This window comes from Bidens hawaiensis, unplaced genomic scaffold, assembly GCF_021521415.1.
Source record: "Bidens hawaiensis isolate Kalapana, Puna unplaced genomic scaffold, B.hawaiensis_p1.1 tig00032356_1, whole genome shotgun sequence".
NCBI lineage: Eukaryota > Viridiplantae > Streptophyta > Magnoliopsida > Asterales > Asteraceae > Bidens > Bidens hawaiensis.
In genome coordinates, this window is record NW_027495492.1 from 12,715 (window position 1) to 27,024 (window position 14,310).

At 34.8% G+C, this 14,310-nt stretch overlaps 1 protein-coding gene, 1 non-coding gene and 1 pseudogene across 3 annotated transcripts; 1 reads left to right on the plus strand and 2 right to left on the minus strand.

Annotated features, from left to right (window-relative positions):
* Positions 1 to 1,683: 1,683 nt before the first annotated feature.
* TRNAS-CGA (transfer RNA serine (anticodon CGA)) lies at positions 1,684 to 1,765 on the minus strand. Its single transcript has one exon. It is a non-coding gene; the product is annotated as a tRNA-Ser (tRNA).
* Positions 1,766 to 2,274: 509 nt separating this feature from the next.
* LOC143583303 (gamma-interferon-responsive lysosomal thiol protein-like) lies at positions 2,275 to 4,361 on the minus strand (annotated as a pseudogene). Its single transcript, XR_013144143.1, has 5 exons — positions 4,121 to 4,361; positions 3,967 to 4,031; positions 3,730 to 3,870; positions 2,834 to 2,926; positions 2,275 to 2,551 (listed from the first exon to the last, which is right to left on the minus strand). The product of XR_013144143.1 is annotated as a gamma-interferon-responsive lysosomal thiol protein-like (transcript).
* A 3,440-nt stretch (positions 4,362 to 7,801) lies between these two features.
* Positions 7,802 to 11,957, plus strand: LOC143583304 (protein TIC 56, chloroplastic-like). The gene is made up of 5 exons (XM_077065642.1): positions 7,802 to 8,530; positions 9,677 to 9,874; positions 9,959 to 10,241; positions 11,289 to 11,451; positions 11,614 to 11,957. Exons 1-5 carry the CDS (start codon positions 7,819 to 7,821, stop codon positions 11,836 to 11,838), a joined length of 1,581 nt encoding a protein of 526 aa, XP_076921757.1. The 5' UTR covers positions 7,802 to 7,818; the 3' UTR covers positions 11,839 to 11,957.
* The last annotated feature ends 2,353 nt before the right edge of the window (positions 11,958 to 14,310 follow it).

Here is a 14,310-nt window from a genome sequence, read left to right on the forward strand (position 1 = left end):
AGTGTGTGCAGTGTGAATAGAATGTCCTTCTTCCGGCGCGCGCGGCCTTTTTGTAGTCTGTTTATCAAACGCTTGCCTTTGTGTTTGGTCGGCTAGCTTCTTCTGTTTGACCATTTCAGTGTACTTTTCCATCAGACGCCGCTGCTCGTTTATGAGCCATTCATTTGGATCATTTGTTTCTTCTTATGGACCCATTGGTCCTTTTAGTTTCGCGCCGGCCATATTTTGTAACGTGAGATCGTCTGGAGGAGTTTCAGTCTGGCCGTGAGGGGTTGTGACGAAGGGACGGTTGCTGGTGGTACGCGTAGAATCACGCGGAACCCTCAGAACCTGCTGTCCGTCGTTAACACCCTCACGTTCAATATCCTCCAGAGCTTGATCAACGTTACGAACTCCAGAAACCATGGTGATTGATTTTTTTTTTATAGATCTGATGAGATCTGATTGCCGTTTGTAACAGTGGATGGCGCCAATGAAGAAACGTGGATCTACTCACTGGTAGCAGATCTACTTTCCTCGGGTGTGATTATACTATTTCACCGATGATTCTTCTGGGTCTGTGTTCTTCCACCTACAAAATGAACAGCGCCGTTACTTACCCCTCAGAAAGGGACAGAGGGGTCCTCTTTGGGGTAACCCTCCGGCGTGAGAATCAGTATATTGTGGAGAAGATGATAATGAGTGTAAAAGAATCTCAAGAGTATTGCTGAATAGCTGAATACCCTCTGATTGTGAGACTGTGTTTGTATGTAACTGACTGTGAGTGAATGTGATTCAATATGATTGAATGTGTTATCACTGCTTGTAACTGTCAATGATTGAGTATGAATGTGTCATCAAAGTGGAGTTGATGCTGTATTTATAGTGCTAAGGTTACCACCGGTTGGGCTCAACCTCGTTGGCTTCCTCCAATCGCACTGCGCCACGTGTCCTCTGGGACACCTGGCGCTTTCTCGTTGGTTGTAATCACGTGGTAACACATGTGTCATGCTGAGTTGTCGACCTTTCATTTGGCAGCTGTCAACATCAGCATATTCTTTCTCCTTAAAAAGATGCCTTCTGGAAGGTTGTCTGACGTGCACAATCAAGGTTGCCCTAATCCTGATTTGGATAAGGACGAGGTTGATTATGCGCACGTGTGATATGCGCCCATCCTGAGGATGCGCGAGGTCTTCTCTTTATTCTCACGCGCAGATATTTCATGCGCAGATGTGATATGCACGAGCATGTGATATGCGCCGCGCGCTGATGCGCTGCGCGCATATGTGATGCGCGAGCATGTGTGTCTGGGCAGATGTGATATGCACGAGCATGTGATATGCGCCGCGCGCTGATGCGCCGCGCGCATATGTGATGCGCGAGCATATGTGTGCCTGGGCATATGATGCCTGAGCATGTTTTGTATGCGCCATGCGCATAGGTTTTTGGCTTTGTGCCTTCATAATGTCTTTATCTTGTGGGTTGACCCGCCTTGCTCGGTGTTGAGGCGGGTACATACCTCTTCAACTAATAAAAAACAAAGTCTAATACAATTATACAAACAAAAAATAATAATAATAGTAACTAATAAAATACAAAGTCTAATACAATTATACAAACAAAAAATAATAATAATAGTAACTAATAAAATACAAAGTCTAATACAATTATACAAACAAAAAATAATAATAATTAATGAAAAATCGTCGACAGCAGGATTCAAACCTGCGCAGGCAGAGCCCAACAGATTTCGAGTCAGTCTCCTTAACCACTCGGACATATCGACACATTTAATTATATCTATACATACAATTTAAAGAATTAAGAAAATTATTCTGGGTCTGGTCCAATGGGCTTCAGCCCATCCTTGTAGGATGGAACTTGACTACATCTGATTACAATTTTTTTTTTATTTTGTCTCTCACTTTTCTATATGATTCATACATGTCTATACTTAATACATTACTGTCGGTCGTGGGGCTTATGTCGCGTAGACCTTCTAACGTGTTTATAATTGTTTACAATCTTCTGCCCTGGCTCGAAAGAACAAAAACCTACACACCACCACTGTTGAGACCATCAAGTCGACTAGTTGTATTCTCTTAGCGTTGTTGTATAGACCCAACTCTAAGTACACGAGTTTTTGTAGCGACAACAACAAAGTATAGCTAGGTTTTGGATCAATGGAATTTACAACAAAATGTGCATATTAACTAACACAAGTACACAACAAAAAGATCCTTAAAACATAAAACGAACTTCTTCATTGATATTAACTAACACAAACTTGCTTTTCAAGCTTAACTTAAATGCATAACATTCAAAAATCATTGTTGAAGTTTGAATGTTTAAATCTAGAACAAACTATGTTATAGTAGTTAACTTAACACTACGTAATTGATTAAAATTTATAGGCAAATGGCATGTTGTGCTCGTTTTCACCCCGAAAGCAAACACCGCTCGAGTTTGCCTCCTTGAAAGAATTGGTGTCAAGTAGATGTTTTTCACAAGCTTGTATTTTGATTCCTCCCTTGTAGGCTTTGCGTATATATCCAACAAAATTCTGGTAATCCTGTATCATTAGTTGTATTTATGTGTTAGTACAATTATCATTACTATTAATATATAAGGGGTGATTAGCACATGATCAACTTTAAGTGGAGAACTGTAATAAACACTTGTACCTACTATTGAGTATATATGGTGAGAGAGAGAAAACTTAACCGTCTTTTGTATCATATTTAATGTAGTAAATACATGTGTTTATTGTTGTTTTTGTGGATCTCTACTTGATTCCATATATATAATTCAATTAAATTTGATGTAAATGATAAAAGAGTAGGTAAAAGATAACCTCTTGAAGAGGGTAATTGTTCACAAGGACCCATGGAACAAATCTATGAGGGGGGTTGAGATTGTTTGTCTCACGAGCAAACTTTACTTCAAGCTGCATCACATGATCAAAAAACACAAATCATATTTATTATAAGTTTTAAGCAGTAATTACACCAATAATAATACTTATTAAACAAACTATCATATATAATTTGTCAAACTAAATGAAAAATCACATAAAAAACCATTTTGATTAAACGTATTACCCAAAAATATCTGCTAAACCTTTTAACTTTATCTTATTGTTACTAGTGGCTAACTTCTACGCAAAAAGAAAAAAAAAAATTCCCATGTGTCTGGTATTGATTGGTTTTTTTATATTAAAAAAAAGGTCCACGTGCTCGGTATTGATTAGGTTTCTCTATATTCAAATCCAAAGATTTTGTATTGGTTAACTTCAAGTTTTTAAAAATATTATGGCTATTTTGGTAACATGTTTAATCAAAATGACTATTCACAATTCACAAATGGTTAATTTAGCTTATAAATTGCAATGCAAACATAGTCATGTGTTAAAAAGTGATTTTACACTAATTCCTTTCAAAATGGAAAGAAAGAAAGGAAAGGAAAACATTTTCATTCCTTTCTTTTCTTTTTATATCCTTTCCTTCCGACTAATTCCTTTCAAAATGGAAAGAAAGATTTTACACTACAAAAGCCTCAACTTTTTTTTTTCTTTTCTTTCCTTTTTCCCTTTAAATGAAACTGGGGAACACACTTTTTGTTATTTTCTTCCTTAAATGAAACTCGGGAACACACCTCTTCCTTTCTTTCCATCCCTTTCCTTTCCTTTCTTAAGTTGAACTCGAGAACAGGTAAAATGATGAAAAAAAAATGAGAATTAAAACTACTTACATCAAAAACCTTTCTACTTTGGTAGCAATCCATGATGGGGTTTGGGTATATTTTGAGTGAATTCATACATGATTTCCACTCACTATGCCTTCCTTGCAAATTCAGGTTCTCAATACACTCAATCAACTTAAACCTTAATCCCTGTGGTTAGTGACATATCAGTCATTAGAAACTTGAACCCTCATCCTTAAAAAAACATAAATAAAAAATATAATTATAATAAAACATTAATCATACATTTTGAGGCAACAAGTCAATAGCACAAGCTTCTACTATGTCATCATGCATTCATCAGGACCATGCTACAAAATCAATAGTTCATTAAACTTGTAACTTGTAAGTTGTAATCACTGTCACAACATGTACCTTATGCATTAAAAGTTGTACCTACCTAGCAAATCCAAGCATTGTTAGGAGCAAATTGAGTATTACCCCAAGGAACCATCTTGAGGTCAACAATGGAGATAAGGTTCCATTCATACAAAGCTTTTCCAAGCTGATTCACAATGAAATTAGCACAATATGGGCATAAAGATTCATAGTACAATGAGACCTTCACTTTATCACCATGTGATTTTGACATTGCCAACAAGAAGATCAATACTAGAATCTTGTAACAGGAAGCCATAGCTTATGTTAGAGACCAAATGCATATGATATCTTTGCCTGCCTTTTATACATGTGGTTATCAATATCTCCCATATTTTGCTTTCTTGGGGTAAACAACCTTTTTTGGTTGTAAAATAATTGAGTATGGTGTGGATGACACTATGGCAGCTTTGAATACATAATGTGTAAGTTTTTATTGCACAAGATAAGGTATATTTCATGAGTTCCTAGGTAAATGGTTTTGGATATGGTAATATTTAAATCTTTTTTTACAAACATATCTAAAGAAAGTTATTATGTATCAATTGTAACTTAGCAATTGAATCATATTAAGCTCGTCGATCACGTGAGAGATAAATCAAATTTATTGATTGACGTGTTCAAATGATGGTCATTGATCTAGCAAAACAGAAACTTTCTTTTGATAAGCAGGTTTGTTAAGAGAATTAGCTTTTAAATTTTAGTTTTAAAAGCTAGACGAAATATACAAGTATTATTATTGTTATTTATTAGTACTACTAGGAATGATAAAACGTGGAAAAAGCATGCAACATGTACTGATATCATTGCATGTGATGTGTTGAAGTCTTGAAGAAGGCATGGGACATTTGAAAACGTGAACTTAAAATTACTTTAAAAAAAATTAGAACAACACTCACATCTGATCTACTACTAAATTTTACCCATTCTACTTTAAGTTAAAAAAATGGTGCATAATTTTTTTTTTTAAATATGATTTTGATACAAGATAATATTTATTTACATATGAATCTTTACACACTTTTGATCATAACCAAATATTCAAAGAAGGAATAGTTATTCAAAGAAGACTCAATTTTCTAATTAGATATGAGTGCATTGATGAGCTACGTATTCTAAATCCGCTACAATAAATTTTAATTAATGTTTTGCTAGTTGAGTAGTTAACCTCATTTACTCTCCAACTTGCACTTTGAAGGGTAGGGTCAAATTTATGCTAAAATCAAAATAACACAAAAAATATATAGTTTTAAAATATATACTAACAAAGATAACATTACTAATAATGCATAAAATTACTTACTTTCTTTATAAATTGGTAGAAATTTTATTTTACATCCACTCTTATGTAAAAGCGTGAATAGAATAAACCGGACCATAACAGATTAGGTGTTAGCAATAGTCCTATATTTAGTTATAAAATTGTGTCTCATGTCCGGCCTAATACATCATGTGCTTAAATATACTCATTGTACATTTCTTTTCTTCATTTTTTACCTTGTATAATAATATTCATATAACAACTATTTACAAATTAAAATATGATACATAACTTAAAAATATAAATAGCATCAAAGCATACATATCCCAAAAGAAAGTTTAAACAATTTATGAAAAATTACAAATGCGAGTACCCTCGCATATCACTAACGCTAGGTTGACATGGTGTTCCCGTGAGTGTGAGCCGACATGACTCATTCCCCCTTACCGTTCGCATACCATACCACTCTCTTCCAGCATAAGAAAGGTGTATAGTAAGCATGAGCTTGTTGTTAAAATCACATGAATATAACTTTATAGTGACTGGTAATTGACTTTTTTTTACACTTATAGTACCAGCATTTTTATTTGTAGTGACTACTTTATAAAATGGACCCAACATTTTCCTATCAAGTTGCAAGTTTTAAAGATCAAGTATTAACCATAATTTGTTCTCGATGTATGTAGTTTACAAAATTGTAAACCTTTGTACCGACCTCAACAAAATATTATACAGTTCAATTGTAAACATAAAGCGTATTGAAAGCTATAGTATTTAATGTTTTAGTATTGAGCCAAAACTACAGGTCCCAATAAAACGATTGAGCATGTGAAATTATTAAACTTTAAAGGGTGTGAAAATGAAATATGACAAGTTGTTTTGAGTGGTTAAAAAATTATAGCTAAGGTTAGACTCAGTTTTGTATAACCACTTTTAAATTTATTAACCAAAATTGATTAGTTTACACCAAAATTATCGAAGCTAGCTACTCAGCTAGTTTCATAGAACCAGATGCCTGAAAACATAAAACACCAAACTTACTCTCTTATACCACCAATTCAAACACCTTTAATTAATGCATAAATCTATCTTTATAAAGTGTTAAACTTTACTTCATAAAATCCACTAACACAATTTTTTCACTTGTCATTCAATTAGACACTCTACATACGCTTTAAGTGTACAAGTTTTCATTTTTACGCTCCAAGTGTACAAGTTTTTATTTTTACAATTTTTCCTTCATAAATGATAAAATAAAAAATATGTTGTTGGTGGAAATTGAGCTCAATACCTTACTTTTAAGGTGTTTATGGCTTACCAACTCAACTATGATTAATTAATGTTAGTTTTCTCTTTTTCTTAATTGGTATAAATTCGCAACATTCCATTTACTTTTAAAATGCAAATACAAATTATTCTTACTAATCTATGTATTTTAATAAATTATTTATATCTTATGAATCCATAAGATATGTTAATATGTATGTTATTAAATTTAAATTTTTTATTTTATTTTTTAACAACCCGTGTATCACACGGGCTCTATCCTAGTATTATACGAAAATAATCAGGTTTGTATTGATTATCTAGCACGTTCAATAAAAAGATCATTTTCATATTGACATATTTAACTTGTATAATAAATTAGTGATGTTTAGTTGTAATATAATTAAACATGCGGCTGGTACATGTTAGGGATGTTATTCGAGTTAAAATTGGTTAAAATTTTGTGGTTCGGGTAATTCGGGTTCATGGTTTATATCCATAACTGAAACCTGGTCCAAATCTCTCACAATTTTTTAGGTTTGGGTTTTTTCAAGTTGGGTTAATTAGGTTCTGAGTATCTTAGATGACAAAATAACCAAATAATAAACAAACAAAATCAAAAATTAAAGCAATATATTCATCTTCACGTCCAATCCTTCGTTTCCTTCTCCATTTCCATAGCATGTTAAACGACCGTTTCGACCATAAATAGAATAACATACAAACAAAACCAAGTTTTAAAGTCCAGATAAGAAAAATGCTTAAGGATTTTCAACATAATACCAGGTTTATAAAACGATAACTTTTTCCAGGTTAACCATAAACAAGAAACCAAACCCAATACCCCGTATGTACACTTTTATTGGGTTTCTCCCAGGACATGTACCCGGAACCGGTTCCACCTTTACCCGGCCCAAAACCAGAAAAACCTGTCAAATACCTGACTATACACGAAATCGGTTTCTACCCGACTCAATTTTGACTTTTGTTTACCATACCCGGAATCGGTTCCTTAAAAAAGTATCTTAAAGTCACATAACCCGAAACCAACAGCCCATCAAACACCGGCCCAATAAGCCCAAACCATTCATCCTCCATTTCATTTCCCCCAAAACTCTGCTTTCTATCTTCTTCTTCTTCTTCCTCGTCACCATCGAACTGACTCACTCCAAATTCTTGATTTCTGGTCATCAATGGCGTCAATTAACTTCAACCCATTTGGTGAAAACTGGTTCAAGAAACCCCCAAACCCTTTACAACCCATTAACCTCACGTCTCTTCTCGAACCCTTAAACCCCTTCAAACCCCACTTCCAATCCACCCCACCATTCGCCAAAATCTCACTCCCCAACCCTTTTTCCAGCAAACCCGACACCCGACCCGATTCCCAACGACCCAAACCCGGAACCTACCGGAAAATGCTGGAACAGTTCTACTGGGAGTCCGAGACCCGGCCTGATCACCGCCACACCCCGGAAGTCGAACGAATCCTATCCGAAGACCCGGTTTTCAAAAAGATTGAAAACCCGAGCCCGGAACAGGTCGAGGCGAATGCGAAATGGTTGAACGAGTTCCGGGCCAGCCCGGTTGTGAAGTTCTTGGCCCGGGCCGAGGAGGTGCTTGATGAGATTAATGAGATGGAGTTGAAGGAGAATTCGGAGCCGTATCGGTGGGAGGATAAGAAGTATTGGAAGTCGATACCGAATGTGATCGGGCCGGATGGGAGGCCCATGCCGCGGAAGGCGATTCGGAGTAAGAAGGAGTCGGATGATAAGTTTTGGGATTTTGCTAAGCAGTTTTTTTTCGGGCTGTGGGGGTTTCGCCAGCGCCCGTATCCACCGGGCCGGCCCATTGATGTTGCTCAGGCTGTTGGGTATAAAAGACTTGAGAAAAGATATTATGATTGTAAGTTTTACTGTTCTTGTTACTTATATGATATGAATCTTTATTTATATTTTAGTTTATGCATATTATGTTGATAGTGTTTATAGTCAGTCTTAAGAAGAATAATAATGGCTTGATAGAATGAAGAATGTAGGACACATAATGCTTGTATATTAGTTTTGTTTTGCTACTAAATTTGCAAACTTTGTCTGAAAACTGATCGTTTTGCTTCGAAATTTGCAAACTTTGTCTAAAAAACGATCATTATACATCGATCAACTGATAAAAAAAACTATGGTTGATATGGACTACACATTGAGACCATTGCAAACTTACATTTTGAAGTTTTGCCTTTACACTTGAAGTTTGACTCTTGGTTTTAAATTTGGATACTTTGTCTGAAACCGATCATTGAGCATTGATCAACTTATAAAAAAACAATGGTTGATATGATTGTAAGTTTTATTAGTTTCCTATAATATGAATTTGTATATTTCAGTTTATGCATATTATGTTGATAGTACTGTATTTATAGTCTTAAGAAGAATAATAATGGCTTGATAATTTGTTATGAAGTAGATCATTGTCTTGAATGAAGAATGTAGGACACATAATGCTTGTACATTAGTTTTGTTTTGCTTTTAAATTTGCATACTTTGTCTGAAAACCGATTATTAAACATCGATCAACTTATAGAAAAAAGCAAGGGTTGATATGCACTATATATTGAGACCATTGTAAACTTACATTCTGAAGTTTTGACCTTTACACTTGAAGTTTGACTCTTGCTTTTAAAATGTGCGCATAATGCGCGATGCACACATTTCTGATTTCTGAGCTAAAGTGAGTTTCTGCATAGATTACTTGTTCCTTATGCGTAGAGCCATAGACTACTTGTACACATCCAAAAGACTTATTTTTGTTATACATCAAACTTCTTTGTTGGTCTCTTACTTTTTAGTGTTTAAAAGTTAACAAGTTAAAATTTTAACTATAAGTACCTTTTTAGTAGCAAACGCCTCGCATACATGATGTGTGCGCATCGCGCATCATGCATCGGTTTTTTGGATCAAAACGCATTTGTGCGTGCCACATTTTAAAATTTAAAACCAAGGTTTGACCAAAAAAAAATGTAGCGCTTAGTTTTGAAATATGCTTTTGTTATAGTTATCATGAGATCCGGTGGATGGTATTACAAGGACCGTATAGGAAGAACGAGAGGACCGTGTGAATTAATACAACTCAAAACCGCTTGGGGCGCGGGAATCATTGATAAATATACTTTTATTTGGGGTGACGATATGGACGAGTGGGTCCCGATTGGTATGATTTACGGTATGGAGCGTGCAGTCGCCACTTGGGAAGGTTCGCTCTTAAAATCCCTTAATATTCAAATTTAGTTTCAATGTTCGAATTTAATATTTAGACATTATGTTCAAATTGTTACAGTGAGACTAGGTGCGGCTGCAACGGCTTTTCTTCATAAGTTACAAAAGGGTATACCTCCGTGGGTCCCACTAAAAGGGTTTGAGAAGAAAAGTCGTAAGGAGCTTCAAGATGAAGCTTACGCAAGCAAGAAACGTGATCTGGCTGTGTTAGAAGCGAATGATGGGATTTGGCCTGGTGTTAGGATACCGAGTCATGCTCTGTTTCTTTGGGCTAGCGGGTCCGAGCTCACATCCATTTTGGAACAAGATCACATGCCCAATAAATTTATCCCCAAAGATATGAGGTAATGTTTATGGTTTCTAGCCATATACTTTGAATCCGGTTAAACCTGAACTGAACCTGTTAAAACATGTTTTCAAATGGGTCAAGTCCAATCATCCCCTCAAAAACCGGGTTGGGACCCAAACCGGGTTTGACTTTCTTTGACCCAACCGAGCTCACTATGAAGCTTTTCATTTTCATGTAAAGGGGAATTAGAGACATAATTTGTATTTATAGGGGATTTTGCTATATATATAATAGTATACTCTCACTTATATCTAAATTCTTATTTAGTCACTTTGCTTTAGAAATATTACTATAATCTCTATTTTCGTGACGGTTTGCTAAAGATGTATTATTTTCTTTAACATTTTCCAGAAGTTGAATGGTTTTACTAATGTCTTTTAATGTCCAGTGACCAAATTTTAATGATTTATCTTGTTAATATTAACTAAAGATCAACGGTGACGTGGTGTGTAAATGAGCCGAGCCCGAGCTCAACTAGGCTCGAGCTCGGCTTCTTTTGACTTGCGAGAGCTTGAGTTCAGCTCATTTCGAGCTCTTTTTCTAAAGCTCGAGCTCGGATCAAGAGTCGTTTTTTCAAGCTCGGACTCGACTCATGCTTGACTCATTTATTATTTTATATATCTTTTTGATTAGTTTTATATATATTGAGAAGAACCTTAAGCTAGCCTAAGCTCGGCGCTGGCTGTGGCTCGTGTAGTACCTTAATCGAGCTAAAGCTCGGCTCGTGCTCGGCTATGCAGTGTGAAATTTAATACATAAAAGTCTAAAAGTAAAACTTAAAAATGCGTAAGGCTTGTGAAGGCTCGACGGGCTATATGAGCTTTTTGTACAAGGCTCGACCTCTGGCTTGATAACTAAAAGAGCTTTATTTGAGGCTTGGGCATGGCTCGTGCTTGAAAAGGCTCAACTCGTTTTGAGATTTTTATTGATCTGACCTCGAGTAGCTCCGCTGTTTTGCACCCCTAAATTGGTTCACTAATGCTAGTGACCAAATTTAAAAATTTTTGCTTTATTATTATTATTTTTGATTTATGGTATACAGGAAACAGTTGCAAAAGGCTATTCCAGGTTTGAGGCCATGGGAGGTTTTAAGTGTAGAACAAGCCATGGACCAAATAACATATAACGGTGAATGGTATCGTGAGCCACTCGGTGCATATACAACCGGCCCGCCTTACATTCAAGACTGGAATGAAGATGTTGAGGTATTATCTATTTAGTTCATCTATTTCTTTTCCAAAATCTATCAAATTTTCAAAAAAAGATGATGATAATAATAATAATAATAATAATAATAATAATAATAATTTACAACTTGGATAAATAATGGTATATTCTTGTTTGACTATTTTGTTTGACTATTGCAGGACTTCATTGACTCGTACCAGCAGTTCACCGAAACAATGTGTGAGTTTTTAGAAGAAGCTATTCCCGGGTTCAACAAGGTATTGGATAAAGTAGACGCGGAAGCGGAGGCAAAGTACAGAAGACGAGTGGAGAGTGGGAAGAGGAAAATAGAAGCAATGAAGCGGGCCCGACAACCACAACGAGTCGAGCCCATTGAAGACGAGGAAGACGACGACGATTTATGAGCGTATGTTCTGGTAAACTGTTCCAGGTAATTGTATTGTCACTTAAAATATACTCTGGGTTCAGTTTTTATTGTATGATCTGAATATTGGTTGATTATGTTAGTTTTTTTGTAATATTTTTATTTGGAGATATTATTAGTTAATTACAAAAGTAAAAGTGACACAATAAGTATAAAACTTTGCATACATATTTAGAAATAACTATTATTAGTTTGGTGTATTGGTATTTATTAATCCCAACTAACAACTTTTGGTCGTTGTCAGTCCCAATTAATGAATTGGCTTATAACGATCCCATCGTTATCATATATGTTCCTAATGGTTTGCGACTAACAAAATTCTAATAACGTTAGTTGCAGATCGTCGGAAAAATTGTTTTTGGCCTAAAAACTCACTTTTTTTTTTTGAAAAACTCTAACATTTTAGTCTCAAATATTATTGTAACCTTGGATCGGACCTTTAGGAACTTTTTTCTAGTAAAAGCCCAATTATTGAGGTTGTTGGAACCCTAGACCCATCGTCGGAATCGATTGGGGGTGCTTAAGTGGTGGTGGTTGGTTGATGGTGGCGGCGGTGTTCAGGTTGAGTTTTTCGAGAAAAAAACCAAAAATGTTTTTTCGGCGGCCTGCAACGGCGCTACGATTATGTTAGTTGCGGATTGTTGGGAACAAATACTTTAAAAGATGGGACCGATTCGTTAGTTAGGACCGGCAGCGACAAAATGATAATTTGGATTAATAAACACCAACACACCTGTTAGTTTCCATAGTTATGTTTTTATAGTTATCTTTTGACCATAATCCACAAATACATATATAGATCTTTTATCATTCATTCAAATACAAGAACACAAAAACGTCTCAATGGATCGACTCATCTCTCAACCTAACGACCAACAACCGACCCAAGTAATCTTATCTATCCCACTCGCTTTGACGACCCAAATCCGTGATGCCGTCCTCGAGTCAAAAATCTACAAAGAGGAGTGTACCAACGTAGGTGAAAAGGTTCTTTGTCTATCTGAAATACTCCGCTTATTTATCCATGTCGACGATTCAACTCCTTTCTATGAACGCCCAACACGTCACATCTTCACCAAATTTAGTGTCAACCTAAAGCGAACACTAACTTTAGTCCACAAGTGCCATCGCCACATTGTCATTAACTGCTTTGCCAGCCTTGCCGATTCTACGGATTTCCAAAAAATATCTAACCTCCTCGACAAATCCATCGGTGACATGAAGTGGTTACATAGCATATATGACGCACGTGAAGGTATTGTTTTCACTTTACCGTCAGTTGCTAGTAGCGACCTGATTTTGGCGTGGATTTGGTCTTGTATAGCTTCCATTCATGCAATTCCGTTAAATTTGAAAATAGAAGCTGCATACCAGTTATTTTCGTTAGCCCGTGATAGTGATCGAAACAAGAAAATCATAGTTGAAGAGGGCGGTGCTACGCCGTTATTAAAGCTTTTACAAGATTTAAGAGGTGTGGGTGAATCTGTTGCTTATGACCAATTGAGAGATTTGATTTCACAAACAATAGACTATTTCAATATGTTTGGTTATTAGATTGTTTTAAAATTATTGGTATATATGTTTTCACTTTCATTGGCTATTTTTAATAATTTAGTTGTGGATATATTGGTTTAGTTGTGTTTTATAAATAAAATTGATCTATCATATATGATTAACATTTTATGCTTAATTATCCTCATGATTATTATTAGTTTATGATCAGACAAGAGACATCTACCTATTCTAATAAAAGAAAATAATTGTGACACGTGTCATCACCATGTTTCATCTAATAATTTTCCCCCCACCAAAACTCCTTCACTTTTATATCTTATAAATTAAGATATTTAATTATAATTAATATATATTTTCTATATATAAGTTAGATAAATCTTATATTTAAGTTCAAATTCAGTTATAAAAGTCAACCTAAGTTTCTATATCATCTTCAAATTTAAGTTGTTTTTATTTTATATAAAATCAAATTTATTTAACTAATATAATTTATTTTAATAAACAAAAAGATTAGTTTGTTAATAACATATACAATAATCATATTACAATAGTAAAAAAAAATGAAAACATTATACTAAAAAATATTTGATTTAAATAGTTTCATTTTGGGTTCTCATAGTGTTCCTTGGAGTTTAACAATATTTGTTTGATTTTATTTTCATTACTTTGATTTTGAATATATTTTGACAAGTTTGCTTATTATTTGATTCATATGATTATTAGTTTTTTCTTTTTTTGTATTTCGTTGAATTGATTCGTACTTAATTCTCATATGGAATGTGTTTTTATCTTAATTGAATGGTTTTATTGTTGTTTTCATGTTGTGAAGTTGGGTAGAAGAAGCTAAGCTACATAGTTAACTAAAAGGAAACAAGTCGAAAATAATCTAAAATATGCATTTAAGTGTACAAGAACCTTTTAATATTTTCTATGATAA

What these genes read in the sequence shown, in the direction of transcription:
- LOC143583304 (XM_077065642.1), top strand. Translation starts at nt 7,819, where the DNA reads ATGGCGTCAATTAACTTCAACCCATTTGGTGAAAACTGGTTCAAGAAA. An exon ending in TGAGAAAAGATATTATGATT is followed by an intron (nt 8,531 to 9,676) that starts GTAAGTTTTACT and finishes CTTTTGTTATAG; the next exon opens with TTATCATGAGATCCGGTGGA. An exon ending in TGCAGTCGCCACTTGGGAAG is followed by an intron (nt 9,875 to 9,958) that starts GTTCGCTCTTAA and finishes AAATTGTTACAG; the next exon opens with TGAGACTAGGTGCGGCTGCA.